The sequence below is a fragment of the Martes martes genome (genome assembly GCF_963455335.1).
Source record: "Martes martes genome assembly, chromosome: 12".
Taxonomy (NCBI): domain Eukaryota; kingdom Metazoa; phylum Chordata; class Mammalia; order Carnivora; family Mustelidae; genus Martes; species Martes martes.
The window spans coordinates 88,024,337-88,051,281 of record NC_137900.1 but is presented as its reverse complement, the minus strand read 5'-3'; the positions used below and the strand labels follow the sequence as shown (position 1 = coordinate 88,051,281).

At 48.5% G+C, this 26,945-nt stretch overlaps 1 protein-coding gene across 4 annotated transcripts in view; it reads right to left on the bottom strand.

Annotated features, from left to right (window-relative positions):
- Window positions 1-26,945, bottom strand: part of RALGPS1 (Ral GEF with PH domain and SH3 binding motif 1) — a 269,662-nt gene that overhangs the window by 179,916 nt on the left and 62,801 nt on the right. For all 4 annotated transcript variants that reach the window (XM_080820441.1, XM_080820440.1, XM_080820442.1 and 1 more), the window contains one exon: window positions 24,323-24,373. In XM_080820441.1, the coding sequence (XP_080676567.1) occupies window positions 24,323-24,373 (51 nt within the window). The remainder of the gene's footprint in view (window positions 1-24,322; window positions 24,374-26,945) is intronic.

The following is a 26,945-nucleotide window of genomic DNA, read 5'->3' as shown; positions in this document are numbered from 1 at the left end:
GAAACAGCTGTGGGGGAGGCGGGGCGGGGGCAGATGGGGGCTCATGAGCAGAAAAAACACAAATGACCAGTGCAAACTCAGGTTCCAGAAAGACAGAAGGGGAGGGAGCAAGAGAAAGGGGAAAGGGAAAAGGGAGGGGAGGGAGGAGAGGAAGAAGCAGAGGAAGAAGGAAAGAGGAGAGAGGGAAAGGACAGAAAGAGGCATTCCAAAGCAGAAGGGTTCAGCTGCAGGCCGTCTCTGGAGGCGGGGTGCGGCCGGCGAGAGGTGGCACAGACGGAGCAGGGGAGGTAGAGCCGGCCAGCAAGCTGTGCGGGGCAGGAGAGGAACTCAGGAGAGGGAGAAACGAACGGGTAGCGCGCGGGAAGCATCCCACATGTTTTCCATGCCCCTGACAAAAAGCAGTTTCTGAGGCTACACATCAGGAGCACTCACGACTGGTTGGTCGGACACCGAGGGGCCAACCCTGGCCACCTAACACCTGGGACCCATTTGGGGAGGCTGGGACCCACATCGCGTGGCCCCGGCTCTCACCAGACAGGAAGAGAACACGGCGGAACAGACTGAGCTAAGTGACCAGGGGCCTCTCGGCTCCTGCTCATTTTACAAGGCAAGCAGGGTCCTTCCAGACAAGCTCAGTAACGTCCCCAGCCGGAGAATAATAGTAATAAAAAGACAATAACAATAGGAGTGAACAGCCTGCTGAGTGTGTGCCAGGCACTAGGCTAAAAATACTTTCCTTACAGCATGTCTGTACTCTTGAACGATGGCACCCATTAGGAAGGGCTATCATTTTTTATTTCAAGTCATTTCTACACCCAATGTGGGGCTCAAATTCATGACCCCAAGATCAAGAGTCTCACGCTCCACCGACTCAGCCAGCCAGGGGCCCCGGAAAGGGCTTTTATTGTCCCCAGTTTACACATAAGCAAAACTGAGATTCAGAGAGGGTAATTAACTCGTCCAAGGTCACATAGTCAATAAATGACAAAACTGGGATTCAGATCGGGTCTGCATGACTCCAAGACCCAGACTCTTAGCCACTGTGCTCTCAGCCTGGCCAAGCACTGTTACCACGATCTTCCGCCAACATTTTCGATAATCCTGACTGAGGATCTACAAAGTGGCTGGCACTACAGCAGTTAGGACATAAAAAAGACAGGAAGAGAACTCACTACCAGGTACTGCTGCTTCCTAACTTCTAGGTAGTATACAATGTACTTTCACCTACTTTATTTTGTTTAAGCTTCAAAGCCATTTTTTAGTGTTCTCCAGGCAGTGTTTAATCAGGTATACTTGAATGTAAGACAAATTTCTTCACAAAACAAAATATTTTTATTTATTTGACAGAGAGAGAGATCACAAGTAGGCAGAGAGGCAGGTAGAGGGGGGAAGCAGGCTCCCCACTGAGCAAAGAGCCCAATGCGGGACTCGATTCCAGGACCCTGAGATCACGACCCGAGTAGAAGGCAGAGGCTTAACCCAATGAGTCACCCAGGTACCCCCCAAAACAAAATATTTTTATATGCTTAGAGTTTTCTAAGCCCCCTTGTTCCAGACAGCAACAGAAGCAGCTCCTTCTTAGCACCCTATCAAGAAGATAATATTTTGAGCTCTGCAGAATTGTGTGATTTCTTTTGTCATTACTAAAATAATTTCATATCTGTTTTTCTTTTCTTATTACTGTAGTTGACATATAATGTGATATTAGTTTCAGGTGTCTAACACGGGGATGGGCAATTCGACACATTCTACCCGTTACTCAAATATATGGGGTAGTCACCATACAATCTTGTTACAATATTACTGACGATATCCCCTCTGCCAAACTTACAGTTTTTACTACTCCATTTTATAGATAAACGCTCTGAGGCTCACAGAGATGAAATAACTTGCGCACGTTCATCTAGATAGCAAACGGCAGACACCGGAGCTTGAGCTTTTAACACAAAAAGGTCCCAGAGGGAGACTGAGGAATGAGCTAAGACAATCGGACAGGGACAGGGGCTGTCATCTTTCATTCAAAAAAGGCTGATGGGGGTGGGGGCAGCTACTGTAGAAAATGATGAGCCTGGAGGTGGCACAGGAGTCCAAGGCTGTCCCGGGCCTCAAGACATTCCCCCCAGCTCCCCACGGCGCCAGGCTGACTGCAAAAGGGGCCATGGGTAAGCGCGCACTCACTTGCGACTTTTTTTTTTTCCAAGCCATCACACTGAAACAGTCTTCTCCCCCACCCACAGTCACTTGCTTTTTGATCACAAGCAGCTTGAAGCTCCTGGATAGAGCAGGATTTGGGGAAACAAACCAAGACTTTGATAAATTCCAGCAAGGCGACACAGTGCGATGTATTACAGCGGTGCTGGGCTGTGCTGACATTCCAGCCGTCTGATGATGACCACAGACGGCTGCTGCACAAGGAGACCGGGAGAAACCAGGAGGAACGGCTCTTTCAGAAAGCTGTTTCCTCTCCTGAAAGGCCAAAAGGAAAAACCAACCTTTCAAATGTTTGATCTATACAGGGATACTTATTTAAATTAAGTGTGAGGAAACCTTTCAGACACTAAAGCCACAAGCAAGCCTCTGATGGCATGAAACCACCTTTTATAAGACTGGAGTGAGACCGTGGCTTTGGTCCCACCCTCAGGCCTGGCCAGCCTCTCAAAGCTGTCCCCAGCCCCCACCTAATCAGTAATACGCAGCCAGTCTCACCCAATGCCTTCTCTGTGCCATGCACCGTGTAAGGCTTGGGGACCGGGTGTTGAACAGGCATGTGCCTTCCAGAAGAGAAGACAGACATTGATTATGAACATGTTATGAGGCACCTAAGGACAGATCAGAGTGCGACAACCGTGTACCAGGAGCTGACTTAGCTGAGGAGCAGGGATTCACACTGAGTCAGTGACAGAGAGGACTGTCATGGAGGGCAGCATACCCAGCAGAGAAAAGCAGGTGCACAGGCCTGGGGGTAAATCCAAGGACCAGGGCAGAAGCCAAAGCTGGTCTGAAGCAGAGGAGTGAGTGGGGAGGGAGTGAGTGGGGAGGGCTGGGAGAAGGGCCGGGAAGGGATGAACCAGGTCTCACTTGGCCTGTACTCCCATCTTATAGACGTGGGACCGATCGTAAGAGGAGACCAGTGGAAGTTTTGAAGAAGCTCAGTGACGTCTGAAGAGGTTTGAAGAGGGAGAGGTTTGAAAACTGCAGGGTGGGCGGTAGAGTAGGTTGGGGCAGACATGGGTATAGAGCTGTCCTCTGGGGCATGAGCACGTAAACGGAGGACGCGGCGGCAAGAGGGCAGCCCGAAGCTGGGAGGCAGCACTGGGGAGAGAGGCGGGAGGCTGGGAGACGGGAGCAGAGGACGTGAGAGACAGAGGTCGCCCATGACAGACACCGTGGTTTTGGCCCGAGGGGTCAGAACCCCAGCACGGTTCCAGGAAAAGAATCAAAGGTCTGGTTTGGGGTACGCCATGGCTGTAGAGCCTACCGGACTTTGGCTGCTGCTTCTTCAGTTTCTTGAAGGAAGCACAGCTCTTCCGGCCTACTGACCAAGTCCCAAGACTGGGCATGGCATTCACGGCTTCCATACTTCGGCCCCCTACCGCTAGTCTAACTTTCCACACACCCTTCCCCTCTCCTTCGTTCTAGCCAAACCAACCTGCTACTGGTCCATGCGCGTGGCCACTTTCTTCCCAATGGCCTTACCTGTGTTCGAGCCACTCCATCTCCCTCGAACGCCCTTTCTCCTCTGTGTCCAAATCCTACCAATCCCTGCGGGCCACAAACAAAGAGGACCCCCTCCAGGATGCTTTGCCCACTGCCCCAGCTAGAAGTACTGGCTCCCCTCCCAGATACCACTTAGTCTATCCCCTTTAATGTGACCCTTAAAATTATTTATAGAAATTTCCCACCTTCCCCATTAGACTAGGGACTCCTCATTCATCCCGAAGTCCCTGAGAACACCAGGCAGGGAGCGTCGCAAGTGGTAAGTGCTGGACAACTGAACACTAAGCATGGGGCCCACTAGCCCAAGCAGGCCCCAGGATGCCTCAGCCAGCACAGCAAGGCTGTTTGGAAGAAGTCTCTTCTGACTACATTCACACCTACAGCTCCATTCAGAGACCTCAGCCACGTGGCTCCCTTGCACAGCAGCCTTCCTCCAGCCACCACAGATTCAGCACCGCAGCTGGGACCGCCCAGTCCCACTCTGGCCACCCCCACATCAGAGGGCAGCGGCTTGGCACCTCACACAGCCTCACCGTCACCTTCAGGGGTCACCTGGGGTCTGAAATGGACTGTGGGGACGCTGCAGGCAGGGGCTGGCCAAGAGGAGGGAAGGGAGGCCAAGGAGCAGGGCTCTGCCCCGAAAACTGGGGCAGGGCTGGAGAGAGATGGTGGGAATCCGCCACACAGGGAAGGACCCGAGGAATAACATTTTGAGAGCTTGCCCTCTCCAAAAAGTTTATCCACAATGCAGAGGGGAGGAAAAGGAAAAAACCAAGAGATCACTTCTCATTTTATGAGTAGGTTTTATCCAAGAACCTCATATTTTCCACTGAAGGAAAAGCCGATCTACATCTAAACTTTCAAGACTTACACTCAAGAGCAAGAAACAATCTTCAGCCATAAATTAAAAGCTTGCTTTAAACTCTCATTTCTCAAGAGAGTCAGGGCCTCGCAGCCCTCCATGCCCCAGAAGTTGGGCCCTGCCTGTCCGCCCGTCTAGTCAGAAAGCAAACAACACAGGCTATTTGTAATGACAGGCAAACACTAATGAATTTCGGAGCATGTCTGGTGCTTGCATTTATGGATCATAAAATCATCTGGCTTCTTCTCCCCCCGTGCTGACATGCCAATGAGGCAACCCTGAGTATTTACAGGCAGGAAGGGGACTGCCAAGACCACTCTGTGAGAGGGAGGCTGGGGGTTGAGGGAGAAGGCTTGTTAACCTTCCCATTCCATACAAACCCATTTTTATGCTCTTACAGTCACAGCCTAAACCTTGGCATGCAAAATCCCATTAAATGCTATTTATTTTTTTAAACATCTTGGGGTGGGAAAGAGAGTCAACCTAACTGTCTCAATTGCCTAAGGTATAAACCCAGTCAGAAGTTACCAAAATGGCTTTTTAAATACCAGCTAGATATAAAGAAAGGATTTAAAATGCAGTTAGATTTTTCCAGTTAAACATATAATTTGTCTAATACAACCTACTAAATTCTAAGTGTCTAGAAGAAAGGTACTTCCATAAAACATAGGCTTTCAGTCTAGGAACACCACACACAGGCTCAGCCACCAGGGCAGAGCCCCTCATTGCCCAGCCAAGGCGGAGTCCGGCCACATTGCCATGACCACCTGGGAGGAAGGGACCATGGTGGCTTGGGACTCCTTCCATTGACAGGAGGTCTGGGGGAGCCTCTACAGAACCCAGGTAGCCCAGATAGGCCACAGTTTATCTGGGGCCCTCCAGAGGCTGACGCTCATTTCTCGAGGAGGCGCACATCGGAGACCACAGGAGGAGTTCTAAAATGCAGAATGAGCTCCTGTATGAAGGGATCTTTCTTGACCCCAAAGGGTTGTGTGAAGTTTACTTCCTAATGGCCAAGTGTCCCCACATCTGACTTAAGCTGTGACCAAGCAAAGACTGTCTAAACACGGACAATTCAGAGCCACTTATCAGCAGAAGCCATCACTCACTCAAGCAACTCCCCCCCCCCACCCCTTCTCGGGCTCTGTTCAGAAACCGGCACAATATGAATGTGAGAGGCACCGACCAGAGCAGATAGGTCAGAACCAAAAGGTCCCCAAGAAACGAATGACATATTAGGACAAGGGGACACTGAAAGACACTGGTTCCCCATGACTCGCATTTTGGGGGTGTCTGCCCAGCTCTTGACCATTCGGGGAACTGCAACTTGTCCTCAACCCCACCCCAGGCATATCGCTTCCAGTGACAGAAACCCGACCCCCACTGGGCCATTAGTAATTCCTTGTGTATGGATCCAGAATCTAGAAGGAGGGAAAGAGAAAAATGTCAGCATCTAGGGCTCAGGAGCCCTGGGCAGCCACGTTGTGCCCCCCCTTGCTGGTAGGGAAGGGTCAGAGGAAGCCAGAGGAAGCCCCGAGAAGAAGAGAGGAGGAAGAGATGAAAGACTAGAGTCTGACCACATTCCGGGCCCAGAGTCCAGCTCCTCTTTACTTCCAGGTTCCATGAGATCCCCCCGGAGCCTTGCAGCAAATTCCCCTTTTTGTCAAGCTGGCTTGAGTTGTTTTCTGCTATTTAAAATTAAAAACATCCTGAATGACGTGGTCTCCCACCGTTATGTTCTCAGCCCATCAGCCTGGATGGTCTCAGTGAAGAAAAAGGCAAGGAAGGGATGAGAAGGCCTGGCGGAGGCCCCTCTCTCAGAGACACCAACCACACAGCGGTCCAGGGGCCTCCTTCGCAGAGTCAGGAGTCAGGAACCATAGAGCAGGGACATGGCTTCTGAGGGATTCTAGAATCTGCTGACACTCTGGGTGTACAGTTGCTTTCCTGCCTCCCTCCAGAGGGGTTAGCAGTTAAATTTCAACAAAATAAGGGCTGTGGGCTAATCCTTCAGAGAAATGGGAAGGGTGGAGGTTAAGTGAGTATCTTGTCCCACAGGCGCCCTGGAGGGCTTTTGCTCTAGGGTATGAGCATTCCAAGAAGGGAAAGCTGGCCTGAACCCTGAGGCTCAGGGACTCAGAGAAGTGAAGTGAACTGCATGAGGCTGCCCAGCAGCACCTGGAAAGGCCAAGATTACAACCTAGTAGGCTACACACCAAAGTCCATGCTCCCAACCCAACTCCTTTAGAAAATTTCACCTGCCAACTCTTCTTTCCCTAGGGCCTTGGGCAAAGAATTTAAGACCACCAAGAAAATAAGAATAATGAAGTTGGACCTCTTTCCTCAACCTCCCACCAGAGAGGCTATATTGGTCAATGAATATTGACACAGTCCTCAAAGAAGGGTGGTCCTGCTGAGTGCCTTGGTGGACTTGAGAATTTTACACTGGGCTGCAGGTGCTGGGGCATCTGAACTGCTCTGCACAGGGAAGGGAGATGGATGGTCCCGAGAGAGGAACGCAGAGCTGGGAAAGCCAGAAGAGGCTGGGATCAGCAAAGGGGCCCACAATGATGGCACAGCCAGTAGGTGCTTTAGAAATAGTGGTGCCTACAAGGCTTGTCAAAGCCAAAGGAGTGGCTCCCAAGGTTCCCTTCCCATGAGTCTCCATGGCTCCCTAGCACTTGGGCAGCGGATCCTTCGGGAGAGTTTGCAGGAGTGGCCGCATCACTGTGGTCCAGCGTAGAAATGGTGTATGTGACCGAAGTAAGCCTCTGGGAACTTGTATGGAAAGAAAAGCTCTGGCCTTCCTAAATCCGTAGAACTGGGATTCAAGATTCAAGACCAGTTTATGTCCGTGTCAGAGAGACATCTGTGTGATGATGATGGCAACAACAATTGAGGGAAGAAGAAAAAGGGTAAGAGAAGGAACCCCAGCAGCAGCCCTGTACTGAGCGTTGACTACATCTGTCCCAGTCAGAGTGCTAAGTAAGGATTTAAATGCATTATCACACAAACCCTCCCAGTAACCCTGTGGAGTAGGTACTGTTGTCCTCGCTATTTCACAGATGAGATGATGAAGTCTTCGAGATGTTAAGGAACCTGTCCAAATTCACACCGCTGGTTTGTGGTGGAGACAGGATCTCGAACTCAGCTGTCTCAACCATAACTCACGCTGCTAACCAGTATGCCACAGAGTCTCCCCTGAGATATTCTGCTTGAGCCCTCACCCCTCCCTTTCCCTTCTGGAGGGTTCCTATCCAAGGGATCCTATCCAAGATGCTCCTCTCCACACGGCGTCTCCCCATCCAGCTGCTCTGGTGATCACGAGGGCCACTTCTCTCAAGGCTGCCCCTTCAGGGGCTTTGCTTTCCCAACTTCAGGAACACTTTGGCCTCTAATGAGTCTCCAGTGGCATGACAGCCCCTCAGACCCATTCATTAGCTTAGGGGTCCTCCTATAGGGTCCTCCTATAGGGGTCCTCCTATAGGGTCAGCAGCCCCTAGGAACCCAGAATTCTGCCGGAGGGCCTGCAGGTTAGGTCCACAGAACAGCCCCAATCTGCACCTTCGGGCACTGGGCACCTCAAATTCAATATGCACAAAACCACGTCCTCCGAGTGCCTCCCAACATCTGCTTGACTCCTGGCTACTCAGTTGTTCGGGGGTCTCTGCACGTGACCCAGCCCGCACAGCGCTCCTGTCAGGCCTCTGTCCTCCCTGCCCCACTCTCTCACCTAAGGCCTCGGTACCCGCTGCACCCTCCACCGGAAAGATTCCTTCTCCTCCCCCTCGCCCGACCAACTCCACGTCACTCCTCAGGTCTTGGCTCCTAGATCATTTGTCCCAACGTGCTTTCCTAAAGCCCCTCCGCCACCCTGAACAGAGTCAGATGCTCCTGTAGCACACGTAACTCCCCGACAGTAGCCCTCACTGCTGCTCACGGACGTGCTTCTTGAAGAGGCTGTCTCCCCTCCCCAGACCACACGCAATGTGCCGGGGAAGCACCTCAGGATCGAACGTGCTCACCTGTGTATGTCCGGCTCCCACGTCAGGACCTGGCCACGGCAGGCACTGAGGAACTAACTGCTGACTGAACAAGAGGTACCCTCTGTCACCCTCCAGGAAGTCAAGTGATTTGAAAAACTGAGTTTTCCAGACAGCGGAGGTTGAACTCTTCCAGCACAGCATACATATTCAGTGAGTCCGTGAAAATTTACCGAACAAATACTGTGTCCAGCACTGTGCCCAGCATCCGAGAGACAAAGACACCAGATGAGATCCTGCCCTTGAGTTGCACAGTCTTTGGAACCTAAGGAAAGCTATGGGCTCCCTCCGCAGTAAAATGGGAATAACACAATCGCGAAACTTTGTACATAATTCATCTTAACATTAAATCTAAATGGAAAAATCTTTTCATAGATTATTTCTCTCTGATTTTTTTAAGATTTTATTTATTTATTTGAGAGAGAGAGAGAGAGGGAAAGCACGGAAGGAGAGTAAGAGGGAAGCAGGCTCCCTACCGAGCAGAGAGCCCGATGCGGGGCTCGATTCCAGGACCCTGAGATCATGACCTGAGCCGAAGGCAGAGGCTTAACCTACCGATCCACCCAGGTGCCCCTCTCTCTGATTTTTTCAAAGATAAAATAAAAACAAAATAAAAAAGTAATAAAAATATCCTGAAAAGAATCAAAAGAAATTCAAACTGTGCTAAAAGGGCAAACATGAGCCATAATGTGGTTCTCGCATGCAGCCTGGCACAAGAAAGGCAGTTTCCAGGGGCTGACATGTGGACCCTTGATCCCACCACTGGCTCTACCCCTGACCAGCCCTCTGATGCTGGGCACATCGATTAATCTCTCTGGCCTCAGTCTTCCCATTTGAAAATGCAGATAAATAAAAGTGCCTACCTTATAAAACCGTTGTGAATATTCAATGGTTCAGTTTATGTAAAATTATTAGAATAGTGACTGACACATAGTAAGCATCCAAAAAATATGGGTATACTATTACTGAACATAAAGTTATATTGTGAAGCATTCTTTCACATCCAACACACATGATCTCCTTGACACATAACACATTGACATCCGGTCAAGTTGACTTTTTTGTTTACCAACAGCTGCTAAGAACCCTGACTCCCAAAGGAAAGCAGTGGCCCACTGACCATCACTCCCAAAGCCCGCTGATGAGAGTCTGCGAGTGTCAGGACTAGCACCATTCTCCACGAGTGTTCCAGCTGAATCAATGCCCCAGCATTTTCTCTTCTCTCGAGCCGCTGAGGACAGCAATGTTATAAAGGTCTCCTTCACTGATGGGCTGTCCCCAAGGAAGGACTGTGAATCCATACTCCCTCTGCATGTCTGGCTGAGCAGCTGAAGCCTTCCAAAGAGAAGGGCAAGGTTTCCAGGTGTCTCCAGATTTCTGCTGCTGAGGGCTTAGTATGCTTCTGCCGTGCCCAGGCTGCACAAACATTTCTTCCAGCAGCAGAAAGTTTACAGACTTGCCCAGCCCGGTCTCCTCTTCTAGAGCGCAGCATGGCCAAAACCGCCCATTTTTCAGAAACAACTGTAGTGGTGAATTGATTTACCTCATACACAGGGCCAAAAATATCTAGTAAGGAAGCCAAGTCATGAATGAATTCCTCTTTCTCTGTTTTGTGTGTTTTCCTTTACTTTCAAAGAAAAAAAAAATAGAACTTGAGTTTGAAGTTCAGTCCAGTATTTCAAGACCTGTCCTTTGGAGAGCCAGCGAACTCCTGCGTGGCGGGAGCAGCTCTCTGTTCTGCTCCATTTCACAGCAAAACGTCCCGAGAAGGCTGGAGCTCAAGGGCCCAGCACTGACAGAACTGCAGGCTTTCAAAGCGGGCTTTCAGGACCACTGCAGTCTTTGACATCGATGCTGGCACGGAAGGTCCCAGCCGCAGTGGCAGGTGGGCCTCCGCGCATCATCAAAGCTGCAATGCCAGACGTGTGGCCGGACAAAGCAGATGCTTCATTCAGGCAAGATAGCCTTGACATTCCTTTCAGTCAAAACTGAGCTTGGCAAAGAAATGGACTGCCATTTCGAAGACTTGGACGTTTCCCAACGGAGCTCACAATCTAAGAATTCTTTCTGGATGTTGGCAACATACAGGTAACAGAAACCAACAGGAGCTGGAGGCACCAAGATTGCCATGAACAGTCTGTGCACCGAATTTCAAAAGAAATGGCACAGCTGCTCATTCTTTCCATGACCTACTTCAAAATATCGGAAGACAGGTCAGCTCTTCTAGAAATCGTATCATTTGACACAGGAACTGCTTTAATCTCCTTCCTCTGCTCTGAGTCATAGCTCAGCTTGGTCAGGTCCAGGTTATACGTGGCTTCACCAAGATCTCTCCTGACGGGAGTGACTTCTTTGGCAATTTTGAAGGCTGTTTCAAAACAAGGCTTTTGTGTTTGGGTAAGTCCAACTTTTGGAAAATGGCAGGCCTTTCCAGTCAAGCCTCCTTCTCCCCAGTAAGGTTTCTTCCCCCGTCTCCCCGCCCCACCATGCCATATTTGGGAAGTGGGTGCTCCGTCCCACTTCCAGGAGTCACGTGATCACTGCAAAGCATCCTATCCCTGCGGACTGAATTTCTGGTTATGAAAGTAAGACCAAAGATTACGTAAGCTTCACTGTACTCTCTCATTTGACATTTTCCAACTTAAGCTAAGATCGATATAAATGCAAACAGATGCACATAGTCATAAAGGTAAGGTACAATTTTATAAATTCTTTTCCCAGGGAAAATGTTACACAGCAGAACACAGTGACAGTGAAAACTGTCATCGCCCAGATGTATGTGGTGCAATTTTATGCCATCCTACACACTTTCAGAGTAGAATGACACCTTAATATAATTTAAGAAAAATAACTTTTTTCCCCCACAGAAGATGGTTTTCAAAATAAAAAAAGTTTTCAAAATAAAGAAGGGGCGCCTGGGTGGCTCAGTTGGTTGAGCAACTGCCTTCGGCTCAGGTCATGATCCTGGAGTCCCGGGATCGAGTCCTGCATCGGGCTCCCTGCTTGGCAGGGAGTCTGTTTCTCCCTCTGACCCTCCCCCTTCTCATGCTTTCTTTCTCTCTCAAATAAATTAAAAAAAAAAATCTTTAAAACAAAATAAAGAAGGAGGCTTTGCTTCTATTTATGACAAAATCACTAGTATCAGATTAACTATAAAAATTGCATAAACTGGGGCACCTGGGCGGCTCCATTGGTTAAGTGTCTGAGTCTTGTTATAGATCCCATAGATATTAAAAGGATAAGGGAATAATATGAAAACTCCATGTGAATAAATTTAATTTAGATAAAACAGACAAACTCATTCAAATAACACAACCAAAGCTTATTAAAAACAGAAGCAGCTAGCGAAATAAGTCAATCGGAGAAAGACAACTATCATATGATCTCCCTGATATGAGGAAGTGGAGATGCAATGTGGGGGGGTTGGAGGGAGGTAGGAAAAGAAAAAATGAAAAGATGGGATCGGGAGGGAGACAAACCATAAAAGACTCAATCTCAAAAAACAGACTGAGGGTTGCTGGGGGGAGGGGGGATGGGAGAGGGTGGTGGGGATATGGACATTGGGGAGGGTATGTGCTATGATGAGTGCTGTGAAATGTGTAAACCTGGCGATTCACAGACCTGTACCCCTGGGGATAAAAATACATTATATGTTTATTTAAAAAAAAAAAACAAAAAAAAAACAGAAGCAGCTTACCTGAGTAACTCCATATCTATTAGAGAAATTGAATTCATTTTTTTAAGAGGGGGAGAGAGAAAGACAGACAGACAGTTGAGGGGAGGGGCACAGGGAGAGGGAGAGAGAGAATCTTAAGCAGGCTCCACGCCCAGCTTGGAGCCCAATGTAACAAATGTACCACTCTGATGGGATGCTGATAGGGAGGCTGTGCATATGGGGGCAGGGAGTATGTGGGAACTTTTTGCATTTTCTGCTCAGTTTTCTGTGAACCTAAAACTGCTCTATAAAATAGTGTATTTAAGAGGAAAAAACCAAAACTCTTTCCACAAAGAAAACTCCAGGTCTACCCAGCTCTGCTGGTCAAATCTACCAAATATTTAAGAAAAATCATACCAATTCTACATAAACTCTTCTGGAAAACTGAAAAGAAAGGAGTGCTTCCCAACTTAGTTTAAGAGGTCAGCATGGGGCACCTGGGTGGCTCAGTTGGCTGAATTTCCAACTCTTGATTTCAGCTTAAACTGGATCTCAGGGTCATGAGATCGAGACCTGAGTCAGGCCCCATACTCAGCATAGAGTCCGCTGGTGCCTCTCCCTCCCTCTCTGCCCCTACCCCCCACTGCATGGGCATATGCCTGTGCACACACTCTATCTTAGTTAGACAGATAGACAGATAGGTAGGTAGGTAGGTAGGTAGGTCAGTCGGGCAGCATTACACTGATACTAAAACCAGAAAAAGATACTTTACACAAAAAGAAAAATATAAACCAATATTCCTCATGAACACCGATACAAAAATTCTTAACAGAATTTTAGCAAATCGAATCCAACAATATACAAAAAGGATTCTACATCATGACCAAGTGGGGTTTATCACAGGAATGCAAGGTTGGTTTAACATTCAAAAATCAATCATAAGTCCCACAGAGGGAAGCCTGCTTCTCCCTCTCTCACTCTCCCTGCTTGTGTTCCCTCTCTCGCTGTTTCTCTGTCAAATAAATAAATAAATTTTTATTTTATTTTATTTTTTTTTTTTAAGATTTGACAGAGAGAGACATAGCAAGAGAAGGAACACAAGCAGGGGGAGTGGGAGAGGGAGAAGCAGGCCTCCCGCTGAGCAGGGAGCCTGATACTGGGCTTGATCCCAGGACCCTGGGATCGTGACCTGAGCCAAAGGCAGATGCCCAATGACTGAGCCACCCAGCTGCCCCTAAATAAATAAAATCTTAAAAAAAAAAAAATTCATGCAATTCTCCACAGTAACAGACCAAAAAAGAAAAATCATGGTTATCTCAACAGATGCAGGAGAAACATTTAATAAGACCCTATATCCACTCAGAAAAATTCTTAGCAAATTAGGATCAGAAGGGAATAACCTCAACCTGATAAAGGGCAAATGAAAAACGTACAGCTGACAGCTAACATAATCCTTAACCACGGAAGACAACTTTTCCTTCAAGACCAGAAACAAGCCAAAGATACCTGCTCCCACCACTTCTAACCAACAGTATGGCCAGCAAATAAGGCAAGTCAGTGAAATAAAATCACCTAGTTTAGAAACAAAGAAATAAGACTGTGTGGTTCACAGAAAAATCATCTGTGTAGAAAATTCTACAGAACCTACAAAAGAGCTAGTAGAATAAGTGAGTTTAGCAAATTTGTAAGATATAAGGCCAATTAAAACATTTCTCTATTTCCATAAACTAGGAATGAGCTGTTGGAATTTAATTTAAATAAAATAACATTTACAGCAGCATAGAAAATGCAGCACTTAGGAATCAATCTGACAAAAGATGTGTAAGATCTACACACTGAAAACTATAACATTACTGAAACAAAGAAGATCTAAATGTGTGGATACACACACTGTGTTCATGGTTCAAGGGACTCAGTATTGTTAAGATGTCAACTGTCCCCAAACTGATCTACAGATTCAATGTGATCATATTCAATAGCAGGCATTTTTTTTTTAAGATTTCATTTACTTATTTGTCAGAGAGAAAGAAAAAGAGAGTGCACAAGCAGGGGGAGCCCCAGGTAGAGAGAGAAGCAGGCTCCCTTTTGAGCAAGGAGCCCGATGCGGGACTCGATCCCAGGACCCTGAGATCATGACCTCAGCTGAAGGCAGATGCTTAACTGACTGAGCCACCCAAGCATCCAAACACCAAGCATTTTTGTAAAGCTAACAAGCTGATTTTTAAATTCATATGGAAATGGAAAGGACTAGAATAGCCAAGACAATTTTGAAATAGAAGAATACATTTTAAGAACTGATTCCACCTGATTCCAAGAAGACCGTGGGGGGAGTGAGAAGGGAGAGAGGGATTGCAAGGAGTGTGAGGAAAATTTCTGGGGGACAGGTATGTTTACTGTTTTAATTTGATTGGTTTCACAGATATATACATACAAACTCATCGAATTCTTGGTTTTATTTATATATATCCATTACACCTCAGTGAAGCTGGAAAAAATCTCATTCAGTTCTCATGTCCAATTTCTGAGGTAGTTATATTATCATCTCCATTTTAGAGAAATGAAACTGAGACTCAGAGACAGTAAGTGACAAGCGTGGTCACACAGAAACACACCTAATCCTTCTCACTCCAGACCCCAAGCTCTTAAGCTTTGGGCCATATAGGAGTACTTTTCTAACTGCCTCTCACTCATCCAACAAGTATTGACAATATTGATCCTATAATGTGGCACCATGCCGGAGCACCTAGATGGCTCAGTCAGTTAAGTGTCTGCCTTTGCCTCCGATCATGATCTCAGGGTCCTGGGATCGAAACCCATGATAGTTCCACGCTAAGCGGGGAGTCTGTTTCTCCCTCTCCCTGTGCTCACTCCCTGCCCCCGCAACTCATGCTCTCTCTTGCTCTCTCTCAAACAAATTAAAAAAAAAAAAAAAAAAGTGTCTGGAGTAAAGGACCACAGCAGTGACACAGAGCATCCTCCCCTCGGAGAGCCTGACACATTGCTGGCCCAAGGTCCCTCTAAGCTTGACTTATTAGCACTGTTGTTCCTTTTCTCCTTGCCACATCCCTGACATCTCTCAAAAGAGAAGAAATACCTTGTGAATTTCTGCCATGTGCTGGGCCGTCTGCCTGGGACAGGCATCATTTCTACTTTACTGATACGGAAACGTGCAGGAACCTGGCACCATCGCACAGCTAGAGCGTAGCAGAGCAGGGCTTCAAATGCAGACCTTCCTGCCCCTGAAGCTTAGGGACCTCCAGTCACGTCAAACTTCCTAGACCCAGGCAGCTGCTCTTAACACACAGTCCACATGAACCTTGTTTTCCTTGCAGACAAAATCACAACCAGGCGCCAAGTCCCCAAGGATAAAAACAGCTGTTCACCAAAGGTTCTGTTTTATGTTATTAATTCATTTAAAAGGAAATTTGGTTTCTAACCAGCACTATTGTCCTATCCACACCCAAGAAGAGGGGAAAAATGAGTCTGAAGGTACAAAGTGTGGGTTTCATTGGATCAAGTACGCTGCTGGCCTATGTCTGCGGCCAGACCTGAGTCCTGTCCCGGCGGCTCTCCCCACCCTTCAGACAAGTGTTTTTCTGGGGCTCAGGGAGGGGCTCCAACCCTTCCCTCCATCATGAGTGGAGTTGGGGGGAAGCCTTTTCTACTTGTTTCCACTGTGACAAGAAGTCAGGACAATGGGGAGAACAGCTACCAGGAAATGAAAAGCAAGTAACAAATGCAAACTCGGAGCGGTCACTGAGAGAGGCGGCTGCTCAGGCTTCCGGTGCGAACTTCAGCGCCAATGAGCCTCATGCTGGGAGCCCCCTGCGCACGTCTTGGCCCCAACAGGAAGCACCTGGACCACCCCCTAGGTAGTAGGTAGGTCCTACCTACTACCTAATTCAGTCTTTTGGACCAAGGGAGGCACTGGAGCACAGAAGTGATGAGGATTCAATGAGATATTATCATTATCATCACTGACACATCCTAAATGTATTCATTACGTAACATCGGGATCGGGCACTGTGCCGGGTCACAGGATATGCAGGGAATAGTATTGGCACGGTCCCCGTATCTGTGGAGTTTATAACCTAGGAGGCAGCGAGACTGGAAATAACTAATTATTCAAAAGTGCTACACACGGCAAGTAGGAGACATTACGGCGAGTGTGAGGGGAATGCGCGCAGCTCCCAGTCTAGTGCTCCCGGCTGCTCCCTCCACCTCTGCGGATGGATGGCAAGTCGGTGGGGGGTGCGCGCGGGACTGGGGAGGCTGGGCCAGGGAGGCTGTAGGCCGCACGGAGCAGCAGGCTTGGGCTGGCTGAGGTTGGGAGGCCTGCTGCGGGCCCCTCACGCCACCTGGCCGGCATAGTAAAGGAGGTGTGTGTCCAAGGAGCAGTGGGGAGCCTCCGAGGGGTCTAGCTAGGCAGGACAGGGTCAGACTGCGGCTTTAGAAAGATGTCTCCGGTTGCGGAAAGGAGGTAGGGAAGCAGGATGAAGTGCGGGGAGAGGTGATCGGAGGAGCGGTGGCAGAGACCCAGGCCAGGCTGGGGTAGTGGAGGGAGATAAATGGTCTGAGAAAACTGCCCAGCATGTGACCTGAGAGAGGGTTTTCATGATGTCATTGAAACCGATCTCCTCTACAAATAACTGCCTGCTGGCAACGAGCTTCCCTGCTCCTAGGGCCAAACACTGTGATTCCAAGGAGCAGCAAAGACACACAGGGTTTGTCTGAAAGCCAACACTGACCTCGGCTCTCTGGAATGCCCGCTTCTTCAGAGCAGGCAACCCGGCATCCAGACAAAAGGCCAGAGGGTCAGGTTCCTGAACCCACAGGCAGTGTTTTCCTGCGCTGCGACGTGTCATGTGGCCCAGAGGAAATGGCGTACTTCAGCAGGGAGCCTTCCATTCCTACAGGCCAGCCCCTCCGCAAAGCAGCACAGGCCAGTGGAGTCACGCTCAGAGGCCTCAAGCCCTGAGGCAGGAAGGGTGAAGCCAAACCTCTCTAGAGTAAGTGCCCTTCAGGGAGGCAAGCTCTCTCCGGAGAAAGCCCCTTTGTCCCAAAACATTCGTTAATGCTGTTCCCTTCCTCATTCAAAGCCACCTGCCTTTCTCTCTCAGCCCCAGCTTCCCTCCGGGACAGAGGGCAGCAGAGGACTGCAAGCCCACCCAGACTAGCCCCTGCCTGCCTTCCCCTAACAATGAGCTCCCAGTCTGTGCCTTGAAACCTGGTGGCAGGTGCTGGTCACACTCTGGTCCCCTACCTCATGTGGCTAGTCTAGGCCCACAGCTGTCTTCTGGGGGAGCCCAGGCTACCTCCTGGCACCTGCATCTCCCCTCCTCGTTGCTGTCAGCACCCTTGCCTTTGGCTCCGGCCCACGGTATCCTCCTCTCACTCTCCAGTCATCAGAGCCAGGGGCATCCCTAAACTGGGTGGTGTGCCTTCTCACCCCTGGGTCATACCATACCCCTGCCTCCCCCAGGAGAGACCTTCATCGTCCTCCCACTGCAGCTCACCAAAGGCACAGCCTCCTCCCATCAAGTCTCCAGTGCTTCTCCACCTCCCAGACCCTGCACTCTGCCATCATTCTCCCTCGATCACCTCCTGGCCTCCAGCTCGTTCTCTGACTCCAAACCAAATCTGTGCTTTGCCTCCTGCTCGACCTCTGGCCCCTCACTCCTTCTTGAGTCTTCCAGGCCATCAGCCCTCTCCAGCCCTTCCGGCCTCCCTCCCCCGGGGTAAACATTCCTGACGCCCCTGCTCTGCTTCCAGGCTCCCTGCGCCTCCTCCTGCCTCTGAAGCCACTTCCTCCGTCTCCTTCTCTCCCCACTGCCCTTCCTTCTGTTCCCTGAACGCACAGTCCACTCCCTTCTCTCCTGTTTCTTCTTGTCTCGGGCCTCACAGCTGCCTCACAACCAGCCTAACACCAGGCTCTTTTCTCCGGGGCTGCCCCCTGGCCCCATACACGCTATTGCAAAGCACCTAATCGGTCTCGAGTCTGGTTGGTTCTGTCTCCAGCACCGAGAATGAACTTCCTAAAATGCAACCTGTCCATGTTACTCCCTTTCTGAAATCATTCAGTGGATCCCTGAAACCAACAATGTAGACCTCTGCTTCCTGCCCATCCCTACCACCCACTCTCCTTGACGTCTCTACATCCCCAAATACTTCCTGTCTACTGTTTGCTCACATCGCTGATCCTCCCTCTCGCTGGATTGTGTGCCTGTGTCCCCCTCATCTGTGTCTCTCCAGCACATAGCCCAGCAGACTAATGTGAACGAGAGTGAGCGAGTGAAGGTCAGTCACTACTGGGGCCTCTGGCAGTGGGGATGGTAGTAAAAACTGGGAAAAACACAGGCACACACAGAAGCTTTATTTGGTACCACTAAGGCTCATTTCCTTCATACTCAGGCCCACTGGACACCCATCCACGTGCCTCTGCATGCCCCCAGCTGCCAGTGGGCAAGAGAATGACACAGTGACTTCTGGTACGCCCTTACTATGCCAACATCCCTGGCAATGGGACCCTTGAGGAGCACAGAACAGAGAGAGCAGCAGGCTCGCCTTTCTTCTCCCCAACCACCCGGCACCAAAAGTAGTGTTAAATCTCACTAAATGTATTATCTGCCTTTTCAATGAGTTATTCACTCTGCCTGAAATGCTCTTCCTAATTCCCATCCCCTTCCCCAAACCACCCATAAAATACAGTCCATTTCAGCCTTCAAGGCTCAGTGCCGATGTGCCAACTCCAAGGTGGAGAGACTCTCTCCAGCAATGTCTGCAGGGTGCTGGGCACTGCGGTGTGAGTCTTCACCTAGACCACAGCTTCACGAAGGCCCTCTAGGGACCAGGATGCGAGCTCAGACCTCAGGGATTCCAGGAAGAGGGCTCTTACCCACTCCGCTATTGAAAGCCCCGCCTCCTCGGGGCCAGCTGCTCCCACTCGGGCGCTACTGCATGTTCTGCTGAGCATGACTGCCCGTCCATAACATACACGGCCTCTTCAAACTGGGCACCAGTGAGGGCAAACAGCCACAAGCCATCGGGAACTGACAGCCTGCTACTAAGTCTTCACACACTCGCTGTAAGGTAAAAATTGTGATTTCTCCCACTTTACTCAAGAAAATGGAAGCATAAAGAGAATGAACAACTTGTCCCAAGTCCGAGCTCTTCAGGGTGGGGCCTGGCCTCACCCTGAAGAGTGAGGCCAGGCCCCACTCCTGGCTTTGTCAGACGAGCCCCTGCTCTCCAGCACAGAGCCGGTGAGCGGGCCCGCTGGCCCAGTGTGGACAGAGCCCTAGGTGGAGGGACGCGCAGACCGTGCTCATTTTCAGCACCTTCTAAGAACAGTAGGTCTCCCTTGACACTGCTCCCCGCTGACATCAAAACCAATGACAAAACCAGTCCTAAGAGTTCCACTGCCTCTGAGAAACAGCTGGGCCTTTAGTTCCATGGGCTGAGAGTTTGGGCATAATGACAGATGTGGGAGGGAATACTGGTGGGGACAAAATGCCACCCCACAAATGTACCACACAAGGCTGCCACCACCGGGACCCCTCAGGAAGACCTCCTTCAGCCCAAGCCCCGGCAGCCAGGAATCCACCACGGTGGTGATGGTTCGGGGCCACCGCATAGAAGCTAAACCCAGCTGTGAGCCATTATGCTGTGAGGCTGTATCTGCATTAACTCGCCAGTGCTTGATAAAATTGGTCACTTGTCAGAGTCACCGGGGAACAGGGCAGTCACGGTTCTCTACTTGCTAACTTCCATTTCCCTTGTTCTCTGCCAATCCTTAACTCACCGTCTGCCAAGCTTCCTCTAAGCCCTGCGACGATGCTCTTGCGGTCTCCCTCGCAGAAATAAGCAGAAGCCACAGTTCTACCCTCAGTTATCAACAGCATTTGGAAACTGGAATCTTCAAAGGCTGAGCTCACCAGGCAAAACCCCTGTTTTGGGGGAAGCGGTTCCACCACAAAACAGGCACCCTGGTAATAATGTTCCCTCAACTGGCCCACCCCCCACCCTTGGCAATGAGCCCAAACACGGCCAGATAACATTTTGCTCCTGTGTGTCTCCCATTCATTCCTTCTCCACTCATTCAACAAATATTGAGTATCCACTGCGTTCCAGGCACTGGGATCCAACAGGGTCTCTCGGGAGGCAGACTCCAGAGCCGAGGGAGCATAGCCCTCCTTTTTTGTCCTGGTGCTTCCAAAAGCCTTTTAGAGAAGTCAAAAAGGGGGGCCCACGTGGGTGTGGAAGTGGTACGGGGGAGGAAGATGAGAAGAAAAGGTACTGAAGACAAACAGAACTGCAAAGAAATGCTAAACTACAATCCGTAGTCTGCCGGTTAATATTAATACCAGTATTATCATTTTTAAACTACTGTGTGTGTGTATGTGTCTATACACACACACACACACACATATATGGTGAGATAGTACAAAAATGCAATTATTTAATGTTGTTAGAAACCAAAACTGTCATTGTAAAAGAAATCATACAAAAATCAAAGGAGTTAAGCTCCCAACACTGTAATGTTAGATTTGAGTTGGAAAGATCAACATTGTGTCAGTCACATGCCAACAAGATAATGTGATATGACAAACAACCCTCAAATCTCAGAGGCTTACAACAGCAATATTTATTTCACACTCGGGGGTCGGTAGAAGGGCTGCAGTTCAGCCAATCTCTGCTGGGCTTACCGGGGCGGGGCCAGGTTAGGCTGGAATTCAGGCTCTGGGTTCGGTTCAGGTCATCTATGACATCCGCATTTGCGGACTCAGGCTAAACAAGCAACAGCAACCCACGTACCATGGAGAGTGGGAGTTCCGGGAGGGCCGGTCATGCCTCTCACTCACCACGTGCCATGCGGTCACTTATGCCCAAGGCACAGGGCCAAGCCCAAAGTCAAAAGGATGAGAAACAGACACCACCCACAGGGAAGTCATGACAAGGATGAGGAGGGAAGGAAGAATGTGGAGAAAGAACACCACCTACCCTCATTATGAACTCCTGATTTTTCCTTTTATTTTTTATTACTTTTTGAGAAACAAAGAGAGCACAAGCAGGCAGAGGGAGAGGGAGAGCGAGAATCCCAAGCAGGCTCCACGCTCAGCACACAGTCCGACACGGGGCTCAATCCCATGACCCCAAGATCATGACCTGAGCAGAAACTACGTCAGACACTCAATCAACTGAGCCACCCAGGTGCGCCAGGACTTCTCCTTTGAAAAAATAGGTATTTCTTCACCCTGGCCACCAAAAAGGCCTAAAAGCAACTGCAACCTCCTCTCCTGAGCATCCTTTCACCCAGACTGTGGTTTCTGAATATTCATCTCCAGCAAAAGAAACCAGCACCCTGAAGGCACACCCAATTCCAGGTCTTCAGCAGGAGTCGACGACATAACGTGGATACAGCTCGTGGTGCCAAAGAGCAAGGAAGCCATCCAAACCAGGGGACCGCGCTAAGAGGATACAGGTGGTGACATGAAAGGGCTCCCACTGGCTAAAGACAGGACAATTTACATATCAAAAAGAATAGTGGCTACAACTCACTGAAACAGAGATGCCCAGTCCCTCTCTAACCCTATGGGATCCACATCTCCAATGGATGGAGCCAGGCATCTGTGTTTCTTTACAGAGCTCCCCAGCTGAGTCTGATGCACAGGCAGCACTGAAACGCACAGTCCACAGGCTTCCTGATCTTCTGGGAGCGCAGGTCACACATGGTGTCTACCTTGCCCTCAGATGCTGGCCTCTGCTTCCTAGGTAGTCTTGTTGAACTTGTAACTGTCCTTTATTCATATCCCTCCAACTCTGGGGTGGTCCAGCCACAACATGGCAGGCATCATCAAGAAGAAAAACTCCAATTCTCAGTCTGCTACCAACAACAACAACAGCAAAAAAGCTGGGGCAGCTCCCAGGATCCTCCTTTTAACCACAGTTTTGACAATGACAATGAGGAGCAAACTCTTCTATTTTTAGCTAATATAGATCCAAGACATTCAAGTTTGGGGTTTCTCCAGATACCTCAAAGGAACCAGTTTTTAATCCTCATTCTCTATCAGAGTCACCTGGTAACTTTCTACAAAATGGGGTTGTCTGGGCTCCAGGCCCTGACCCAGAGATCCAGATTCAATGGTTGAGGATGAAACCTGGGCACCCCGTGTTTCAGAGGCCGCCAGGTGATTCTGATATGCAGCCACAACTGACAACCACAGATCCAAGCAAAAATCATGAAAGCAAAACATTTCCACCTTAATGTCTTATCACAATTTGAATCAAGATATGTCTTGGTTGAGACACCTTCCAAACCTCAGGGTCCTGGGGAAAAGCCTTGGTCTGCCCCTAGCTGTGCCTCTAAAGAACTCCCCACCATTTTCCCTCCTACGATGAGCCTGAGCAGCCAGGCCAGTGTCCCTGGGCACATGCAGGTTCAGGATTCAGGGCTCACGGCGAGCAGGGCTCCTCTCTCAGATGTTCAGGACAAAGAATAAAGATCCACATGTCTAAACAGCTCCAGAGCAAAGCTCAGCATTGAATATGATCACAAATAGCTTCAAGCAGAAAACTAAAGCAACCATCACACAATTACGCCCCTAAACATCTCCAAGAGGTAGAGTTGTTTTATTTTTTTTAATTAGAAAGACTGGGTAATCTCATGTTAGAAGATAACAGTAAAAGATTAGAAGTCAGTCAATTCAAAACAGCAAACATAGCTCTGCTCCCCAAACCCGATGAGCACAGCACATGTGCGCACGCACACACAGTCCTACAAATCACTGCCACGTCTTCGCATAAGTGCTGAGCACAGCTAGAAGTACTAGCTTCCTCTTGATTTGCAGTAGGTTAGATGCCAGCTCTCAGAAGGCCTGGATCCTTTGTCTGGCTTTGTATTAAAATATGCTGCTTTTCTCAAAGCCTTAACAGCTACCATACTATGAGAGGAAGGGCTGCATGTCACGAGAGTTCTGGAATTCACACCATGGTTGCAGCAGACACTTTCTGACTTATCACCCCACATACACCCCTCTTCTCTAACACGTGCACCCCATTTGCCAGACCGGGTCCTCTCGGCTGTGCTTGCTCATCTTGACCACATACTCCTGGCCTGGGTCATGAGCCAGCACGAGTCACGTGGCTCCACCGGGCTGGACTGAGAGCTGCTGGTCTCAAGTCTGGAAGGTGGCCTAAAGGAGGATCATGTAAATGCAAGCCGTTTGGAGCACCAGGTTGGACCACATGAACAGACAGGAAAGAAGGCAGGAGAGCAAAGAAAGGACAAAGCAGAGACAAGAGGCAGAGACAGCTTACGTCTCGATTGGCTCTCCAGCTGCCTGAACTCCATGTTCACGGATTCCATAAAGTGTCCCTTTATCCCCATAATAAACTCCTCTTCTGCCTATTCAGCTACTTTGAAATGGATTTCTATTACTTGCCAACAAAAAAAAAAAGAACCCTAACTAAAACAACTCTAAAGCCTTGTTATCAACTACTAAACATTTCCAGGATATTTTTAAAGACCAAAACCAACTTTTTTCTCTCTATTGAATATGCTGTTTCTAAAAATGTACATATGCTCTTAATGTAAATATGTGTATGTTTTGCTGTGGCAACTGGTTTCAAAATCAGAAACAAGGCAACCACCAGAATTTGGGATCAACAAAAAGAAAGCTCTCCAGAAAAACATTCCCTCACATCCCGTTCTCGACAGCGACCATTCTCGACGGGAGGAACCTGGGAAACGGAATCAGTGTGGGAAAGTCTGGCTCAGGCTTGGAGGCCCTGGGCACCACCTGCCTCCAGCCTTGCCAGAGTGGACCAGACCCACTGACATTCTCTGCAGAACCCAAACACCGGGCTCAAAGAATGAGCACCTTCAAGAATGAGAAGCTCCTGGATGCACTCTTTAATACAGGCTTAAATCAACAATGTGTTTATAGAGACTTCAAGAGAGAAACCAAGAGTCATTCAAACTTGGCTGACTAAATTTCCCCTTCCCAGCCACAGTGTTTAGAACAATTTAAAGGACAAAGTACAGACCTCCGGCTGGATGGCTTTAAACACAGGTATGTCCATTAACGTGATCTGGCTCTGCAACAAAAGAGAATCAGCGTTAGAATATGCTGGAAATCAAAGATAACTTTGAATCCACACAGAGTAATAACACTCCGCCCTTGAAATAAAAATCAAGAAAGAACAGAAAAAAAAATTTCTAAAATGCCTCTCCCATCCCTCCCCCCTCATAAATCCTCACCCCACACCCCTCTTTCTTTAATGTGAGACAAACTCCCAATTTGAGAATTGATGATAGTCATTTGGAGGGTGGGACTGAGATTAAGGGGAACATTTTTAGTTTGGATATTTTTGTCCTATTTGAGTTTCTGTTTCAAGCATGAATTACTTTTGTAATTTAAAAAAGTTGTAGACACAATATTAAAAACTAGAACGCTAAACAGAGACACTATCTATTACTCTAAATTTAAATTTTAAAGAAACTGTGGCTTATAGAAATTGTACATTTCTTCTGAAGTCTAAGCCTCCTCTAAATTATACAGTAGAGTGCTACTCGAGATGCACCCTTGGACCAGTGCTGGGCCGCAAACTATTTATTCCGCCAGCCAGCCCACAATGAGATAACTACAGAATTTGAGAACAAGCATTTGGGAACTTTTATAACAAATTGCCACAACGTTCTTATTTTTTTTTTTTAATATCAGTCCTCAACAGATGGGAAATGAAAAAAACTGGCCCTTTACCACAGCTAGCTTGCGAAGCACTAATGTTGTAAATACAGAAAATACACATCTAGTTAAAGGCTGTTCCCACTGTTAGCTGCTCATCATGCAACAGTAAGAGAAAGCACCACTGCTGACAATCTTTTCTGGCCAAGGTGTGCACTGAGCTGACTGCACATGATCTGCCCATCTCCATATGTCACCTGGGATGCCAGGTGTCAGTTAATAGACATGTCTCTGATAGGCCAGGGAAAGGAGAGCCAAGGGCATTTGGATGCCTCCTAACTCAAGCAGACACCCTGCCCACGGCCCACAGGTCAAAGCGGTTGCTGTGATGCGGTGGAACGAACAGGGGCTCTGAAATCACCAGGGCTGAGTGCGTGTCTGGGTATCACCGCTTAACAGCAGTAATATGTTCTTTGACACGTGGTTTAATCTCTCCTAGTCTCAGGTGCCACATCTAGGAAATGGTGACAGTAAGGGATAGGGATCTTATAGGATCCTTGGGAAAATTCAAGAGCAGAAGTGCAGAATGCCTGGCATCCGACAGGTGCTCGCTAGATATGCGTGTATGTGTGTATATACACATATATATATGCATAGAGAACGTACACATCTGTGCATGTGCATATATGCAGAGAGAGAGAGACAGAAAGACAGATTACCTGTCAGGTGCCAGGCATTCTGCGCCTCCTATCTTGAGTTTTCACAAAGATTATCTATAGACCACGGACCCTTGAACAACATAGGGATTAGGGATGACAACCCTCCATGGTCTAAAATCTGCTTATCAGGGTGCCTGAGTGGCTCAGTCAGTTAAGCAATTGATTCTTGATTTCGGATCAGGTCATGATCTCAGGGTTGTGAGATCAAGCCCTATGTCAGGCTCTGTGTTCAGCACAGAGTCTGCTTTTTTCTCTCTACTCCCTCTCCCTCTGACCCTTCCCCCACTCACGTACTCTGGCTCTGTAACATAAATAAATCTTTAAAAAAATAAAATAAAGTCTGAATATAACTTTTGACTCCCCAAAAACTTAACTACTAACAGCCTACTGTTAACCAGAAGCCTTACTGCTAACATCAACAGTTGACTGACACATTTTATATGTTAGGTGAATTATAAACTGTACTCTTACAAAAATGTAAGCTAGAGAAAAGCAAATATTATTAAGAAAATCATAAGGAAGGGAAAGTGCATTTACAGTACTGTATTTATAAAAAAAAAAATCTGTATATAAGTGGATCCACACAGTCCAAACCTGCACTCAGGGGTCAACTGTGTGCACGTGTGTGTTTATGTATTTATACTTCTACATCAGATATATGTGAAGTCACACAGATGGGCTCATGTGAACTTACAGTTCCTGACCAATACATGAACTAAGAAATAAGGGAACTGTTAATTTGTTTGAATATTCAAGCATCAAAGTTGCTCTTAAAGGAGGCTGTTTCTTAAGTCAACAAATAGTCATGAAAAAATCCTCATGTCAAGAATACATTAGGAAAATGGCAACACACACAGTATGTCAAGTGTAACCACAATCCAGGGCTCAGGTGCAGAATTGTGGTCGCCTCTTGGTGTAATTTAAAGGTAGTCCAAGACCACTGGATTCCTGAGCAGCACAGGATGCAGACCAAAGCATACTATCGTCAGGGCTGAGCAGGAGAGGGAAATAAGCAGGTGCTTCTGTGGACAGCCTCTTTGTCCCCTCCAAGGGGCCAGCGCTGCCACTAACAGAAGCTCAGCAGAGAGACAACAAAGGCACCAGGAATAAAGAAGCACTTGGGAACTGAGCCCTTCTACCTCTGGGTCTACCCCCCAGTGGCAAAGGGGGCAGTGGACATCATCACAAGGTGGATCTGGTCTTCGTAATCTGGGCGTCGAGGGACAACTAAGGCCAGGAGGCCTCTAGGTCTGGTGTCTGGCC